The sequence below is a fragment of the Pipistrellus hanaki genome, assembly GCF_964339955.1.
Source record: "Pipistrellus hanaki genome assembly, chromosome: X".
NCBI lineage: Eukaryota > Metazoa > Chordata > Mammalia > Chiroptera > Vespertilionidae > Pipistrellus > Pipistrellus hanaki.
This window is the reverse complement of record NC_140524.1, coordinates 82,974,370-82,993,439: the sequence shown is the minus strand read 5'-3', so window position 1 is coordinate 82,993,439 and position 19,070 is coordinate 82,974,370. Positions and strand designations below refer to the sequence as shown.

General features: G+C 37.2%; 1 protein-coding gene across 1 annotated transcript; it reads right to left on the bottom strand.

Annotated features, from left to right (window-relative positions):
* Positions 1-613: 613 nt before the first annotated feature.
* Positions 614-2,227, bottom strand: LOC311615500 (protein FAM47E-like; the record flags this gene model as incomplete). The annotated part of the gene is made up of 1 exon (XM_084870866.1): positions 614-2,227. The coding sequence occupies one exon, from the start codon at positions 2,225-2,227 to the stop codon at positions 614-616; it is 1,614 nt and encodes a 537-aa protein (XP_084726992.1).
* Positions 2,228-19,070: the final 16,843 nt, after the last annotated feature.

Genomic DNA, 19,070 nt, shown 5'->3' with positions numbered 1-19,070 from the left:
CCATAACCTCCTGGTTCATAGGTCAACGCTCAACCACTGAGCCACATTGGCTGGGCAACAAGATCCTTTTTAAGTAATAATTTTATTGATGGTTATTTTTAATGAATAATTAAAATAAAAATATATCTGAAACCGGTTTGGCTCAGTGGATAGAGCATCTGCCTGCGGACTGAGAGGTCCCAAGATTGATTCTGGTCAAGGGCATATACCTTGGTTGAGGATCATCCCCATTGGGGGTGTGCAGGAGGCAGCTGATCAATGTTTCTCTCTCATCGATGTTTCTAACTCTCTATCCCTCTCTTTCCCTTCCTCTCTGTAAAAAATCAATAAAACATATATTTTTAAAAATAAATAAAATATAATATTCCTAATGCAATAAAAACCAAGAGAAGTATATGTAAATATTCACTTCATAGTTGGTTAAATATATAATATAAAACATTGATGAATCCAAGCAGAAGCTCATTTAGAAATTTTTATTAACACTAGCTATTAAATTTACAGATGTTGTGGAATCAAAGTTGTCCATAACAAGTGAGGCACTCTTGGTGAATTCTGACTGATGTTAAAATGAGAGAGACACCAGCCAAGTGAGTAGTAATTAGAAAATTTTCTAATCCTCTTCATTCTCTGAATCCTCCTCCTCTTTGGGTTTGGAAAGAAGTTTCATTACTCGTTGAATAGGAGTCTTCACAGAATCATATTTCCATCCTTTCCTTAAAAACATCTTTTCAATCACAAGTGGCATCGTGTAGCCCTTGCTTAAAATGAAATCTTTGAAGGCAATTGGTCCATAAAGTTCATCAATAATGTCTGGTTCAAGATGTCTTCTATTGCTCCAATCATCCTTGTCAAGGATGTCTGTAGGGCCTGGCAAAGGCTCTTCAATGACCACCTTTTTCCAGAGTTTGGGGTTCAAGTACCATGCTCCATACCTTATCTTCTCCCTTTTGGGTTTATAAGGGTTAGGTGGTTTTTGGAGTTTCCTTTCCCAGTTATCTTCCTGCAGGGTGAATTTTCTCTGCTTTAGACCATCTAGCTGTTTGCTGAGCCTTAAATTCAAAGGAAGCTGGCTTACTTTCTTTACATTGACTGTAGTATGGGTGAGTGGGCCCTCAAAATCAATTTCAAACTTTTTCATGATGGCCTCTTCATCAATGCCTATGTCTCCAAAAGTATCATCAATCCATTTGTAGAATTCATGAACTATTCTTCTTGTGTGTTGGAAAACAGGAAGTTTGAGGATGACGCTTTTGCATGATTCTTTTGTCTCTTGCTCAGGAAACAAACTAAATAAATAAGACTGGAGACACTCTTTGGCTGTTTTCACTTCGTCTTTTTCCTCAGGTTCCAGGTTGACTTCCTCGGGAGATTCCTGGTTGTCCGCCTCTATATGTTCCAGGTTGAACTTCCACGGAGATTCTACGTTGAATGCCTCAGGAGGGTCCAGTTTGACTGCCTTGGGAGATTCCAGGTTCACTGCCTGGGGAGCTTCCAGGTTGACCTCCTCAGGATGTTTTTCAAACAGGTGTGTGGAGGTCTTCTTTCTTTCCTTGGTGCCCTCACAATGAGCCCATGTGTCCTCCAGCTCCCTGTCAGGATCTAGAATTTCCAGAACCTTGAGGAGAAGGTCTGGAGAGAGATCTTCAGCCAGATTCAGGCAGTCCGCCAAGAGATTCTTGTTCATGTTGGCTTCAATGTTCTCTACAAAGGCCTTCCGTGCTCGCTGGGCTGGTGTGAGCTTGGAACACAGGTCCGCTCCCTTGGGCGGCTTCCTCTGAATCTTTTTGGGCGGAGGGCGGGGAATCCTATGAGCAATCATGGGGAGAAAGCCCTCCCGAGGACCACGAGTGATCATATCTTCAGGAGATGGACAGCCCGTTCTGAAGTCGTCCACCCCCTCCTTCACAAATACCCACAGCCGGCTGTCCAAGGAGGTGGGGCACTTCCCAAACATGTCCTTGTTCCTTGAGGAAGAGCAGGAAGGCAACTTGTTCCTGTCCTTGTACAAGGGCTTATATTTCATGCCCAGGGCCACGGGTTCCAGCGGTGCCCGCCCTAGCAGCCACTGCTTGCTGAGCTTTGGCCCTAAGAGCCCATTGGCCAGCTTGGGCCCTGACTCCCACTGCTTGATCAGCCTCGACTCAAAGAGAGACTTCTTCCTCAGGTCCGACTTCAACTGCCACCCCTTGTGGGGCTCCAGTAAGGACCACTGACTGCTCGCCATGGCGCTCTTGGCCCAGGGCCAACCGGGGCCTCAGTGGTTTGTTGTCCCAGCCCCCCAGTTGCTAGGAGACCATTGCCAGGTTCCGTGCATTCTTACTCTTCCCCGTGGCGGGTCAGCACGCGCCCCTGCACAGCGTGCACTGTCCTGGGATGGGCCTCCAGGCGGCATTCTTGTTTGTGGTAGAGAACTATTTCCCTGTATGGATACACCACACTTTAGCTACCCATTCTTCTATTGATGGACTTTTGGAGTGATTCTGGATTGAGGCTGTTTGGAAATCAAGGGGCAATTAATATTTCACGTGTTCACATCTTCATGTACATACTTTGATTTCTCTTGAGTAAATTATAGCTAGGAATTGATAGGAGGGAGTTCTGAGAAGTGTGATTTTTCTTATGTACTCACAGTCCTCAGGTGGTATATTTGCCTAAATATGGGTGAGGTGAGTGAGGCATTGGGTCTGAAACTTAAGGTGGCATCCAAAAACCCCTCAGAAATCAAGACCCATTATCTTTAAAGGTAACATTTTCAACAATAATCAGAAAAACAGAGCCACAGTAAAGCAAAGGGTAGATCAGTGCTCCTACTACTGATTCTGTCTTTATTTAAAACCCTGTATTGTTCACCATCACTTTTCTCTTTTTACAAATAGTATTTGCCTTTCTTGAATGCTGTTATGTTGCTTAGAAAGAGTTTGATTCTTTGGGGTTCTTTTTAAGATTTGATTGAAATAAACATAGCAGTTCCCTGGGATAGTACATGGCTAAATAATGTTAATCATGTTGTATGGTTAACTGTTCCTCACTACTGCAGCAAGACCCTTCCAGGTAAATTATTCAATGCCTATGCATCTAGAGCTTTTTTTAGTCTGGCTGACAGTAAAGGTCGCTATTGCAGGCCCTGTGTGAGTATCAGTTATCAAAAATCCTTTTCTGTGGTTTCTTTCCTGGCTTCTATCAATAATAATATATCCACACAGGAGCTGATCAATAATACCCCGAGTCACTCGTGTGGGGTGCAAGATTCTGGAGTTCCCTCTCTTTCTCTCATTTTCCTCTCTGGTTGTCTGTCTTGGGAACTCTACCCACCTTGTTCTCTACAGTGTCTTAGCTCCATCTCCTCTACATAGCAAGGCTGCTGGTCTTTGCCTGGGTTCCGCCTCCCCGAACTATGGCCTAGAAACTCAAGGAATGTGGAGCAATCATAGGACTCACCTCATTTATTTCCTATCTGTGATGGATCAGTCTCTGCTTCTTGATGTCCAGTGTCTTTCAAAATTGTATCTCATTTTCTTCCCTTCTTTTCAGGTATTCCAGGGCATAAATCTGATCCCTGTTACCCTAGTTTGGCCAGAACAGAAAATATAATTTACTTTTTTTGTTTTGTTTCCATCAATTTGTGAGACTACCCTTTCAAAGTTCACCAAAGACTTCTAAGCCATCAAATACCTTATTAAATTCTTGCTGTTCTCCATGATTAGAAATTATAGAAAACACCTATATTATTGAAACAATTATTTTTCCCTAATAGTCAGGATACTCATTTACTTTAAAATCCATAAAATAAATACTAAAATCCTTCACATATAACATTAGGTGTTTTATGATTTCAGTGCAGCATGCTTTATTTATTTATTTATTTATTTATTTATTTATTTATTTATTTATTTTTGTCAAAGCCAATAATACTCTAATACACAAATTATAGATTAGATGTAATTCTTCAACCATGGCAGCAACTTGAATCTTTTCTTAACATACATTTTTCATTCATTCAGTTATTCAGCACACATTTGGTATGAGGTCGTGTGCTGGATTCTCAAACTATTGCAATTAAAGATATAAACATTATATTTTCCCTATAATAAAAGTCCCATCAATCTTTGCCATATGAATTATTTCAAAGGTTTTAGTCAGTCTTCACCCTTGAAATACATTCTTTCTGAGTAAGTGTTAAGTGATGTGGGTTAAGATTGCATATCAATGAAATATAATTAAATATATTAAGATTGTTGGTAGAAGTTAAAATATGAAACAAATGAATAAAAAATCAGTGACCATGATTCAATGGGAACTTGGTCTATTCCAACAATCATTGCTTGTAAATTAGTATTATTACTATTATTATTTCCTGCAGTATGAAGCACAGGGAAAATATCTCCATTTAAGCTCAAGAACAAAGTGACATTTTGATAGGAAAAAAGACAATTAGCCTAAAGGTAATGCCTGATATTTTCAAACGCCTTTGAAAGTTCATTATTGTCCCCCTTTATCATATGACATATATTTTTTCCAAAGAGGAAAGATATATGTACAATACAACAGAAATTACATGTACCCATTATTAAAATTATCAAGTGAAATGTAATGAATGAGCATAATGTGTTCCAAGTTATGTTTCCAGAGTTCACTTCACTCTTAAATACAAGAGATTACATTAATCTATGCAAATCAGCCTCTTCCAAGGATCCATCCTACTCTGGCTATGACAGTTAACATTAGGAATTATGGATATTGAAAATGGGCCTGCCGTAGTTTTTTAGCATCTCCCCCCAAAAAAATTCTTGAAGACTAATCATTGATGTAGAATGCTTATCTTTCTCAATTGTCCAATTTTTTCCTTCTGAAAGTAATACAGAGCATGTGAAGGTTGTGTCTTAAAAGTAGTTGTTACGATAACTTTGATCACTTATAACAGGCACATTTAAAACATTTCTGATACCTTGTAATGTATAAAACTTTTTCAACATCAAATTATTCCACTAAATTTTTCTTTATGTTTTCACATTTAAAAAATCAAAATGACATTGTTTCTGGATCTATTTTGTTCATCAGTTTATTGTCTTCATAAGATTCCACATATGACATCATGCTGAGTGAAATAAGCCAGTCAGTGAAAGAGAAACACCACATGACCTCACTCATTTATGGATAATAAATAACTTTATAAACTGATGACCAAAAAGATAGATACAGAGACAGTAAAGCAACAAACAGACTGTCAAATTACAGCGGGGGGGATAGGGAGATATGGGGGAGATAAGAGATCAACAGAAGGACTTGTATACATGCATATAAGCAAAACCAATGGACGAAAAATTCGCGGGGGCATATATGGCAGTGGTAAGATGGCAATGGAAAGATATGTACACATATAATACCTTAATAAAAAATAAAAAAAAAAGATTCCACATATGAATGAGATCATGTGATACTTATCTTTCTCTGATTGGCTTATTTCACTTAGCATAATACTCTCCAGATCCATGCATGCTGTTGCAAATAGTAAGGGTTTTTTGTTTTGTTTTGTTTTCAGCCCCATAGTATTCTATTGTGTAAATGTACCACAGCTTTTTTATCCACTCATCTGCTGATGGGCACATGAATCAAATGGCAGTTCCATATTTAATTTTTTGAGGAAACTTCATAATGGTTTCAACAGTCTACATTCCCACCAACAGTGTACTAGGCATCCATTTTTCCACATCCTCACCAACATATTCTGTGAAGCATTTTACCTGTAATCTCACAGGATAAAAACATGGTTGTGTTGGAATATGAACTTATTTCTGCCCACCACTAAAAGTTCTGCTTTTAATATTTGTTTTAGGTATGTTTTGATTAATTTCAGAGAGAAGAAAGAAGAGATAAAGAGAGATAGGAACATCAATGATGAGAGAGAATAATTGATTGGCTGGCTGCCTCTTACATGCCACCCTAAGGGATCGAGCTACAATCCAGTCATGTGCCCTGACAGGGAATTGAACCTTTTTGATGGATGCAGGCTTAACAATGAGATATGCTGACCCGGTGCTCCTAATACTCATTAGACTGTCAGAGATTTAAAAAACGTCTGTTATCTTTATTAAAATACATGTTTCTAGAGCAAATTTCTTCAAAGGTTCTATTACTCCTGACAATATAATGCAATTGACTATTATAATATTTGTGTAGGTTTCTTTATGTTGTGAACCTCAAAACAAAATAAAAAATTAAAGACTGTGAACAGGCTTTAAAAACTTCACGGGGTTATGCTAACACAATTAAATATATTAGGCTCTTCTGACTTTCCTCTCCTAAAATGTACAGATTTGAGGTATGGTTATGTTTGCTACTTTCTTTAGTGTTAAAAAATTCAAATGGATCAAGCACTGCTTCTGTTTGTTTCTGTATGACAACTAATACCAATGCACATAATTACAGCAGCAGAGAACGCCACATAATTTCTCCATGAAAGTTCATTTAGCTGGACATCACCATCACCAAAGCCAATAGGAAGCTTTACTGATAACTTATTTTGCATATACACTTTTTCATCTTAATCAATAGGTAAGATTGAGTCAAATGTAATTGAAAGCTATCACGCAGGATAACCACCATTACAACTTTTTTGCCTTGGCTTCTTTGTGACTTTTTAGCACTGTCCTTTCTCCTTCTTCCCCTCCTACTCTTCCATAAATATATGCTGTGCATCATTCCATGATGCTTGTGGTATTATCACTTGTGTAAAGTTACCCTTTCTTTCTCACCAAAAGTTGAGTCTGATGATACAGTTTCCATTTCATAGATAAGGAGGCATGTTCTGGGAAATGCAGGGTCACATAACCAAATGTGGAAAAGCAAATTTTATGGACCTGAACAATGAATGTGTACGGATGAATGCTGCTGCACATATTCCCAGGCTTGAATGGAGACCCACAGAAACTACATAATCCTCATCCAGAGGATATAATATAGACCTCTTTAATATCTGATTAATAAGTCTGGGTCTTTCTCAGATTTTGAAGCCATTAGTGACTCAATTCTCTTGGATTTTAAAGTGAGTTCTTTAGTAAAAGTCAGTTGTCTAAAAAAAAAGGTATTTTCTTTATTGATTAAGGTATTACATATGTGCCCTTAAGCCCCCTCCACTCATTCTCTAACGCCCCTGGTGTCTGTGTCCATTGATTAGGTTTATATGCATGCATACAAGTTCTTAGGTTGATCTCTCCCCCTAACCCTCACCTTTCCCTGTCTTCCTGCTGAGGTTTCAGTCTGATCTATGCTCCTGTGTCTCTGGATCTGTTTTTGTTAATCATTTTATGTTGTTCTTTATGTTCCACAAACGAATGAGACCATGTGATATATATCCTTCTCTGACTGGCTTCTTTCTCTTATCATAATGCTCTCCAGTTCCATTCATGCTGTTGCAAATAGTAAGAATTCCTTCTTTTTTACCGCAGTGTAGTATTCCATTGTGTAGATGTATGGCACTTAGGCTGTTTCCAAATATCAGCTATGGTAAATTGTGCTGCTATGAACATATGGGGCATATATCCTTTCTGATTGGTGTTTCTAGTTTCTTGGGATATATTCCTAGAACTGGGAATATTGGATCAAATGGGAAATCCGTTTTTAATTTTTTGACGAAACTCCATACTGTTCTCCACAGTGGATGCACCAGTCTATATTCCCACTAGCAGTGTACGAGGGTTCCTTTTTATCTGCATCCTTGCTGGCACTGTGATTTGTTAATTTGTTGCTTGATAGCCATTTTGACAGGTATGAGATGGTACCACATTGTCATTTTGATTTGCATCTCTTGGATGATTAGTGACTTTGTGCTTGTTTTCCTATGTCTTATGGCCTTCCTTATGTCCTCTTTCCAAAGCTATCTATATTTAGGTCCATTTCCCTTTTTTTTTTTTTTAAATTTGATCGCTTATCTTCCTTTTGTTAAGTTGTATGAGTTTCCTGTAAATGTTGGAGATTAAATATTTATCTGTGATAACATTGGCAAATATGTTCTCCCATACAGTGGTTTTCTTGATGCTTTTTTGTTTGTTTTATAGAATTTTTTTATTTAGTCTCATTTCTTTATTTTCTCTTTATTTACATTGCCCTATGAGCTGTGTCAGAGAAGATAATGCTTTTGCATGTGTCTGAGATATTGCTGCATATGGATTCCTCTAATATATTCATGGTTTTTTATATTATGTATAAATCCTGTATCCATTTTGAGTTTATTTTTGGGTATGGTGTAAGTTGGTGGTCTAGTTTATTTATGTATTTATTTATTTATTTATTTATTTATTTATTTATTTATTACGTATCTGTTCAATATTCCCAGAACCATTTTTTTTAAAGAGACTGTCTTAACTCCATTGAATGCTTTTGCATCCTTTGTCAAATATTAATTGAGCATAGTAGTTGGGGTTGATTTCTGGGTTCTATATTCTATTCCATTGGTCTATATGTCTGTCCTTGTGCCTGTACCAGGCAGCTTTGAAAACAGTGGCTTTGTAATACAGCTTTATATCTGGTATTGAGATCCCACATACTTTGTTCTTCTATCTCAGGATTGTTGCAGCTATTTGGGGTCTTTATTTATTCCAGATGGATTTTTGGAGGGTTTATTCTAGGTCTATGAAATATGCCATTGGTATTTTAATGGGGAGTGCATTGAATCTAAAGATTGCTTTGGGTAGTATGGACATTTTGGTGATGTTGATTTTCCAAACAAGAAACATGGCATGTTATTCCATCTGTTTATGTCTTCCTCTATCTGAATTTTCAGTGTTTTTCAGTTTTCTGAGTACAGGTTTTTTACCTTGTTAGTTAATTTATTCCTAGGTATCTTAATATTTTTTGTACAAGAGTAAATGGGATTGATTTTTAATCTCTCTTTCTGTAAGTTCACTATTGGTATATAAAAATGCCATTTATTTCTTGGCATTAACTTTGTATCCTGCTACTTTGCTGAATTCATTTATGAAGTCTAATAATTTTTTATGGAGTTTTTAGGGTTTTCTATGTACAGCATCATGTTATCTGAGAATAATGAGTTTTACGTGTTCTTTTCCAATTTGGATAACTTTTTTTTCTTCTTGTTGTCTAATTGCTATGGAGGGTAGAAGTTGGCCGCCCTGTCTTGTTTATGTTCTTAGGGGAAATGGTTTTAGGTTTTGCCCATTGAGTATGATCTTGGCTGTAGGTTTGTCATGTAAGGCTTTTACTATGTTGAAGTATGAGCCCTATATTCACACTTTGCTGAGGTTTTTCATCAAGAAAGTGTGTTGGATTTTGTCAAATGCTTTTTCCACATCAATTAATATAAATATGTGATTTTTATCTCTCAATTTGTTTATGTTATGTATCATATTTATTGATGTGCACATATTGTACTATCCTTGCATCCCTGGGATAAGTGCTACTTGGTCATGGTGTATGATCTTTCTAATATAATACTGGATCCCATATGCTAGAGTTTGGTTAAGGATTTTGGCATCTATGTTCATTAGGGATATTTTCTTGTAATTTTCTTTCATGGTGTTGTCTTTATCTGATTGTGATATTAGAGTAATGCTGGCTTCATATAATGAGCTTGGAAGTGTTCCTTCTTGAATTTTGTGGAATAGTCAGAGGAGGACAGATTTTATCTCTATTGAATGTTTGGTAGAACTCCCCTGTGAATCAATCTGGCTTCTGTTTGCTGGATGCTTTTTCTTTACTGCTTCAATTTCCTCCATAGTTATCAGCTTATTGAGATTTTTAGATTCTCCTGATTGAGTTTTGGAAGGTTATTTTTTTTTAGGAATATGTCCATTTCCTCTAGGTTTCCCAGTTTGTTGGAGTATTGTTGATCATAGTATTTTTTAGCAATCCTTTGTATTTCTATGGATTCTGTTATTTCGCCTCTTTCATTTTTTATTTATTTATTTTTATTTTGGCCCTCTTTCTTTGTTTCTTGGTGAGCCTGGTTAGAGGTTCATTAATCTTGTTTATCCTTTCAGAGAACCATCACTTGGTTTCACTGATCTTTTGTATTATTTTTTTTTTTGGGGGGGGGGCCTTCACTGTCATTTATTTCTGCTTTGATTTTAATTATCTCCTTCTTTCTGCTCACCCTGGGCTTTTCTTGTTGCTCTCTTTCTAATTCTTTTGGTTGTAGAGTGAGATGATTAACTACCATTTTTTTTTCTTTTTCTTTAAGGTAGGCTTATAGAGCTGTAAACTTCCTTTTTAAGTCTACTTTCACTGCATCCCATATATTTTGGATTGTTGTGTCTTAATTGTCATTTATTTCCAGAAGGTTTTTAATTTCTTCTTTCATCTTTTTGGTAACCCAATCATTGTTTAATAGTATGCTATTCAGCTCCCAAGTGTTTGATTTTTTGGATTGTTTTTATTGTATTTTATTTCTAATATTATGCAATTGTGGTCTGAGAAGATGCTTGATATGATTTCAGTTTCTTCTTGAATTTGGAGAGACTTTGCCTATAATCCAATATGTGATCTATCTTTAAAAATGTTCCATGTGCACTCGAAAAGAACCTATATTTCGGGGCTTTGGGGTGAAATGTTCAGATAATATCAATTAAGTCCAACTGCTATAGTGAGTCATTTAGAAGTGCTGTTTGTTTGCTGATTTTTGATCTAGAGGATTTATCCAGTGATGTGAGTGGGGTATTAAAGTCCCCTACTATGATTGTATTTTTGTTTATATCTCCCTTGATATTGCCCAGGATATATATATATATATTTTATGTATTTGGGTGCTCCTGCATTGGGTGCATATGTATTTTCCTGGTTATATACTCTTGTTTTCGCAATCCCTTTAGTATTATGAAGTGGTGTCCATTATCTCTTGTTATGGCCTTCACTTTGAAGTCTATTTTGTCAGGTAAAAGTATTGTATAACTACAGCAACTTTTTTTTTTTTTTCATTTCCATTTGCCTAAAAGGTATTTTTCCATCCCTTCATTTTCAAACTATGTGAATTCCTTGTTCTGAGGTGGGTCTCTTGTAGATAGCATATGTATGTGTCATGTTTTCTTATCCATCTAGCCACTCAATGTCTTCTGATGGGAGCAATTGGTCCATTTATGTTTAAAGTTATTAATGATAAGTACTTCATGTTCCTTATTCTCTTTTTATTTCTTCTTCTTAAACTAGTCCCTTTAGCATTTCTTGGATTGCTGGCTTGGTAGTGATAAACTCCCTTAGCCTTTTTTTTTTTCCTGAGGAGTTCCTCATTTCCCCCTTAACTTTGAATGATAGCCTTGCTGGATAGAGTATTCTTGGATTCAGTACCTTGCTTTGCACCACTTTGTAAATTTCCTTCCATTCCTTTCTTGCCTGATGTGTTTCTGTTATGAAATCATTTGATAATCTAATAGGAGTTCTCTTGTACATAACTTTCTCTCTCATGCAGCCTTGAAGATTCTCTTTTTGTCCTGAATGTTTGTTATAATAATTATGATGTATCTTTTTTTATGGGTCTTTTTGGGTTCATCTTGTTTGGGACTCTGTGCTTGTGTGACTTTTTTCTTCCCCACATCAGAGAAGTTTTCTGACATTGTTTCTTCAAATAGGTTTTTCTAAACCTTCTTCTGGTTGTTGTCATTCTGGCTCCCCTATTATTTGTATGTTGCTTTGTTTCATGTTGTCCCAAAGCTCCCTTAGGCTCTTTTCATGTCTTTTATTTTTTTTCTCCAGTTGCCGTTCAATTTGGGTGTGTTTGCTTCCTTGTCTTCTAATTTACTAAGTCAGTCCTCAGCTTCTCCTAGTCTACTGTTGAAACTTTTCATGGTGGTTTTTATTGCAGCTATATCACTCTTTATTTCTTCTTGATTCTTACATAAGTTGTTGATTTTTTTCATCCATCCAGTTTATGAACTGTATTACCCTTATTCTGAATTATTTTTATGACATACTGCATGCTTTCGTTTCACTTACCTACTTTTCTAGCAATTTCTCCTTTTCTTTCCTTTGTGGGTTTCTTTGTTCCCCCATTTTTGCTCTTACAAAAGGATCTAGGTGTCAAATATTTTGGGGGCTGCTCCTTGGGTAGCAGTGGCTCCTTGGACAGTAGCTTCTCCTTGGGAGGTTGTAGCAGCAGCTGCTCCTCATTTGGTGATGACTCTTCTAATGGGTGCTGCTTGCAGCAGTGGTGTCTTTCTGGATGGCAGGGACAGGATGCTCACATCTGCTGCTCCTTGGGGGAGGCAGGCTTCACTTTCTGCTGCTTGTCCGATGAGGGCAGGCTGCTCTCACAGCTGCTGCTCCTCAGATGGGGGCAGGTTTCTCCTCCTTATAAGGGAATGGGCTGCTTAAGTGCCTCCTTCTCCTCTGAAAGGGTTGAGCTGCTCGTGCAGCTGTTGCCCCTTAGTTGGGGTGGGCTGCTTATGTGGCTGATCCTCAGACTTGGGAAGGCCACTCTTGTGGCAGCTGCTTCTCAGATGGGAGCTGGCTTCTTGTTTGGCTGCTGCTCCTCAGAGAGGGGCAGGGTGCTTGCACGGGTGCTGCTCATGTGGTTGCAGAGCCGTGGATTAAAGCCTTGGGCCTGCCAGAAGGGAGCATGCTTCAGAACTCACAGGATCCCGCACTGGGGGTGGCTGAAGTCTTGGTGACTATGGGACCACAGCTGAGACAGCAGGTCCCTGTCAGGGGTGGCTGTAGAGTCCTAGGTGTTGTCTGTGGTTACACTGGGTGGAGATGAGACTGAGCTCCCAATTACAGCAGTTATCCCCTTCAAAAAGGTGCAGTCTCTATGGAAGTGCCTACCACTCTGGGACTGTTCACAAAGGTAGCAGAGGATGCCTGGTTAGGCAAGTATGGTCATCCTGACCCTGAAATTCTTGTGGGATATAACTGTGTCTCACTCACATGCACATAAACACTCCACATGTCCACACACTCCTCTTTCGCTCCCTCACTCATGCTTTCTCTTTCACTGTCGCCTTCTTCCAGTCTCTGTAGTTGGGTCTGGAGTGCTTTGACCCATTCGTGGATGGAGTCTCCTCTTAAGGTTATGTGGCTTGCTCTCACCATCTTGGCCAAACAGGAAAAAATGCAACTTGACAATACCTGACACAAAAGGTACAAAACAAGAATGTACTCGGGACATCTATAAACCCAATATAAGTGACCACCAGAGAATAGAGAATTAGGAGAGAGAAAAGAGAGCACAAATTATATCAAAGAGAGAAAAAATGGTATGAGAGAAAAGAAAAAGAAGAAAAAGAAAAAAAATGAAAAAAATATGGAGAAAACACCAAAGAACAAGGAGATAAGCCAAAACATACAAACACTAAATATCCAGTAAAGAAGGTGGGTGCAGAAAATGTAGAGGCTAAGCTTATATAAAGAAAGTAAGGCTAAGAAATTGGATGAATATGGGGAGGACCTCATTTCAGTATACAGGAAGTAGAAAAAGGATGAGTGGATAAGAAGAAAGAGAAAGAGAAGAAAAAATAATAATAAAATTTTAAAAATTAATTTAAAAATAGGATAACAAATACAAAAATTAGAATGATGAAAAATAATTCAAAAAGAAACAGAAAGTAAACAAAAAATAAAAAAGGAAAATAAAGAAAAAAGATATAAAATAATAATAAAATGAAATAAAGGAAAAATAAAAATGAAAAAGTGAAGTGTCATTCTTTTCCACTGAGTTTTAATTCACCATGAGGGCTGGTTTAAGATCCACTGTATGCCACTTCTCAGATTCCTATTTCTGGGACTGAACGACTGCTCCTTAGCTTTATTCAGATTTGTGTGTGTGTGTGTGTGTGTGTGTGTGTGTGTGTGTGTGTGTTCTTTGTACTATTGAGGGTGTAGTCTGGGTGTGCCTGTACTGGTTGCCTGGAGACTGCAGTGAGGGGCTAACTCTTCAGTAGAAAATGGTTGCCTAGTTCCAGCACATCAGGTATAACTCAGCACCAGATTCATGACCACCTTTCCCTAACCTTCTCTTCTTTCCAAACTCTCCCACAAGTCTGCACCTCCACCTGCACCTCAGCCACAGGTGAGTGTTTATATTTGAAAGCTCCTATGAAATGGGTTTAGCAAATAAAAGCAATGACCAAAAAGATGGGAAAAAGTTGTGCCACTGCGAGTTTCTAACCCCATCCCATCACTGTTTGGCTGGGGAAATTGTTCAGGCTGCCCCCTTGGGCACAACTTCTCATGGCTGTGGGCTTAGATCTAGAATCCCCTGCTTCCAGCAGCCCTATGGATTTTCTTTCCAGTCGGATGTTATGCCTGTACCAAGGGATAAGGCAAATTTCCCTCTGGTATATTTCAAGAGTTAATTTACTTCTGACCCTCTGGGCTTGGAGGTTTCACAATTCTCTCCAGCCTAGATCCCTAATTTTACTGTTCTCCAGGCATCCTCTTCCCTTTCTAGCTGTGAATTGTCTCATCAGCTTTGTCTACTTTGCCAATTTGGGGATTTTTGTTGTTGTTGTTGCTGCTTCAATCTGCTACAGGATAAGGCTCAGGACACCTCTGCCTATATGGTGTCTCTGAGTCACTGAAGTTTTAACTGGTAATAACTTGATTAGAGCTATAATTTAGAAAGGCTAGTGAAGCAGGAAGTTTTAAGAGTGAAATGAAAAGGAAGATTTGAGGAAATAAAGGGATAAATGGTTTTTACCTTAAGTTTTTTTCCCCCTGTTTTTTAAGTGCATGCACATTAAGAATTATTAAGTCAGAGACCTGACCAATTTATCATTATGCCATGTTCTTCATAATTTTCTTTGCTATGAAGTTGACTCTATCCTAATTTAAAATAGCTACTCCAGCTTTTTAAAAATTAGTGATAATATGGCATATATTTCTACATATCTTTACTTTTCATCTTTATATGTATTTATATTTAAAGTAAATATCTTGTAGATAACATAGTTTATCTTATTTTTTAAAATACTCTGTTGATCTCACCTTTTAATTGTATTTTGATCATTGATGTTTAATGTTATCATTGATATAATTGATCTGATATCTACCATGTTTGTTATTGTTTTCTATTTATTTATCTTGTTCTTATATTATCTTTTGATATGTTTATATCTTATGTGGTTTTCACTCAGCATTTTAAACAATTCCATTTTATCTCATTTCTTAACATATTAATTACACTTCTTTTATTACATTTTTAGTAATTTCCTTTGAGTTTGCAACATAAATTTACAAATGATCCAAGACCATTTCAAATGACACAGTACTACTCCCCAGATAGTACAAATACTTTAATAATAAAATATTCCTAAATTCTTCCTTTCATTTCTTGTTATTACTGTTATTTATTTCACTGATACATAACCACTAATAATTGAATATATTGATGCTATTATTATTTTGAATAAATTGTTACCCTTTAGATCAATTACTAGTAAGAAATTAAAAGTTTTATTTTACTATCTCTTATTCTTTCTACAATATTCTTTATTTCTTTATATATATCCAAGTTTCTAATCTATACAATTTCTCTTCTCTCTGAATATATCTTTTTAACATTTTTTACAAAGCAAGTCTACTAGCTACAAATTTCCTTAATTTTTGTTTGTCTGGTAAAAATTTTTATTTACCCTTCATATTTGAAGGATAATTTTACAGGATACCAAATTATTAGCTGGTGGATTTTTTCTCTCAAAACTTTAAAGATTTCACTTTATTCTTTTCTTGCTGGGTTTCTGAGAAGTAGTCAGATGTAATCCTTTCCTTTGCTCCTCTATAGGAAAGATCTATTGTATTTCCCACTGGCATATTAGGAGCACAAGGGGATTTCTCTCTGATCTTCACTATGATAACATAGAAAGGCTCTAGAGGTAAAACTCACAGAATTATGGGCACATCCCCTAAAACTGGTCCCCTGTTTTTAACTCCAGTGTTATATTGCCGAATTCATTTATTAAGTCTAATAATTTTTATGGAGTCTTTAGGGGTTTATATATACAGTATCATGTCATCTGTGAATAAGGACAGTCTTACTTTTTTTCCCCCCATTTGGATGCCTTTTATTTCTTCTTGTCCGATCGCAATGCCTAGTATTTCCAGTACTAGGTTGAAGAGAATTGGTGAGAGTTGGCATCCATGTATTGTTCCTGTTCATAGGAAAAATGGTATTATTTTTTGCCCTTTGATTATGATATTGGCTGTGGGTTTGTAATTAATGGTTTTTATTATGTTGAGTTATGATTCTTCTTTTCCCACATTGTTGAGAGTTTTTATTAAGAAAGGGTGTTGGATTTTGTCCAATGCTTTTTCAGCATCAATTGATATGACTATGTGATTTTTATCTCTCAATTTGTTTATGTGATGAATCATATTTATTGATTTGTGGGTATTGTATCATCCTTGCATTTCCAGGATAAATCCTACTTGGTCATGGTGTATGAACCTTCTGATGTACTGCTGGATCCAAATTGCTAGAATTTTGTTGAGAATTTTGGCATTTATGTTCATGAGGGATATTGGCCTGTAATTCTCTTTCATTGTGTTTTCTTTTTCAGGTTTTGGTATTAGGGTGTTGCTGGAATCATAGAACAAGCTTGGAAGTATTCCTTCCTCTTAAATTTTTTTTAAATAATGAGGAGGATAGGTTTAAATTCATTCTTGAGTTTTTGGTAAAACTCACCTTTGAAGCTGTCTGGCTCCAGGCTTTTGTTTGCTGGAAGCTTTTTGATGACTTATTTAGTTTACTCCATGGTGATCAACCTATTGAGATTTTTAGACTCATCCTGATTGAGTTTTGGAAGATTGTAATTTTCTAGGAATGTGTCCATTTTCTACATGTTGTTGTCTATTTTGTTAGGATAGAGTTGTTCATTTTATTTTTTTTTAAATCATATGTATTTCTGTGGTAGCTGTTATTATTTTGCCTCTCTCATTTCTGATTTTATTTGTTGCACTCTTTCTAATTCTTTGAGTTGTAGAGTTAGATGATTAACTATCATTTTTTCTTGTTTTTTTTTTTTTGTTTTTTTTTTTTTTTTGAGGTAGACCAGTAGAGCTGTAAACTTCCCTCTCATGACTGCTTTCATTGTGCTTCATAGATTTTTGAATTGTTTTATTTTTATTGTCATTAGTTTCCAGGAGGTTTTTAATTTCTTCTTTGATCTCTTTGGTAACCCAATTATTATTTAATAGTATGCTATTCAGCTCCCAATTATTTATGTTTAAAATTATTATTAAAAGGTACTTGTTTGTAGCCATTTTTATTTTTTTGTGCCTGTGTTCCTTTTTACCTTTTTCTTTTCTTTTTATGCCAGTCCCTTTAGAATTTCTTGCATTGATGGTTAAGTAGTGGTAAACTCTCTTAGCCCTTTTTTTGTCTGTGTAGCTCCTTTTTTCCCCTTCAATTTTGAATTATCTCCTAGATCAGTGGTTATCAACCTTCCTAATGCCGCAACCCTTTAATAAATTTCTTCATGTTGTGGTGACCCCAACCATGAAATTATTTTTGTTGCTACTTCATAACTATAATTTTGCTACTGTTATGAATCGTAATGTAAATATCTGTGTTTTCTGATGGCCTTAGGCCACACCTATGAAAGGGTCAAGACCTTCAAAGGGGCTGTGGCTCACAGGTTGAGAACCGCTGTGCTAGACAGATAGAGTATTCTTGGAGTTAAGTCCCTTGCTTTGCACCACTTCGTAAATTTCCTTCCATTCTTTTCTGGCTTGATTTTTTTTCTATTGAGACATCTTTTGATAATCTAATGGGAGATCCCTTATATGCAATTTTCTGTCTTTCTCTTGCAGCCGTTAAGATTCTCTCTTTGTCTTAAACATTTGCCATTGTAATTATGTTGTGTCTTGGTGTGGGTCTTTTTGGATTCATCTTGATTGTGACTCTGTGCTTCTGGAACTTTTTTCTTCCCCATATCATGGACGTTTTCTGACATTATTTCTTTGAAAGGTTTTTCCAAACTTTTTTTCATCTTCCTGTTGTTCTGGCACTCCTATTATTTGCATGTTGATTTGTTTCATGTTGTCCTATATCTTCATTAGGCTATCCTCCTGTCTTTTAATTTTTTAAAATCCAATTGCAGTTCAATTTGGTTGTGCTTAGCTTCCCTGTCTTCTAATTCACTAATTCGGTCCTCTGCTTCTCCTAGTCTACTGGTGAAACTTTCCATGGTGTTTTTTTTTTTCTTTTCTTTTTCTTTTTTTTCAGCTATATCACTCTTCATTTCTTGATTCGTACATCATTTGTTGATTTTTCATCAATCTGGTTTATGAACTATATGACCCTTATTCTGAATTATTTTTCTGTTATAATGCATGCCTCCATTTTACTTAGCTGGGTGTTTTGTTTCTTTTGCTGATTCCTCCTTTTCTTTCCTTTGGGGGTTTCTTTGTCTACTTTTTTTAAATCTCACTTACTCATCTAGATGTAGAGTCATGCAGGGTCTGCTCATTGTGTGGCAGTGGTTCCTTGGACTGTGGTTGCTTCTCAGGTGGTTACAGATCTTCAGCTGGCAGCGACTCCTCTGGTGGGTGCTGTTTCCAGCAGTGGTGGCTCCTCTGGCTGGTTGGGGGATCCTGTTCACAGAGCTTACATTCCTCAGATATGGGTGGGCTGATTAAAAGTCTGCTGCTCCTTAGATGGGAGTAGGCTGTGCATGGCTGTTGCTCCTTGGACAGGGCTGGCAGGTCATGTGCCTGGTGCTCCTTGGATGGGGGTGGACTCTTCACATGGCTCCTTTTTCTTGGATTAGGGCAGGCCCCTCACCCAGCTGCTGCTCATGGGATGGATGTAGGCTGTGTGTGTGACTGCTGTTCCTTGCACCAGTGCAGGCTGCACAGGGCTGCCACTCATCAGATGTGGGCAATCTGCTCATTTGTCTGCTGCTCCTTGTACCAGGTGGGCTGCTCAGGTAGCTACTACACTTTGAATGGGGTTCTGTTCTTCAGTTGGGGGCAGGTTGCTTGTGTGGCTGCTGCTCCTTGTACAGGGGCAGATTGTTTGTGCAGCTGCTGCTCATTGGACAAAGGTAGGCTGCTCCTCAGTCATGGGTGGGTTGCTCATGAGGCTGCTGCTCCTCAAACAGAGCAGGCTGCTTGTGTGGTTGCTG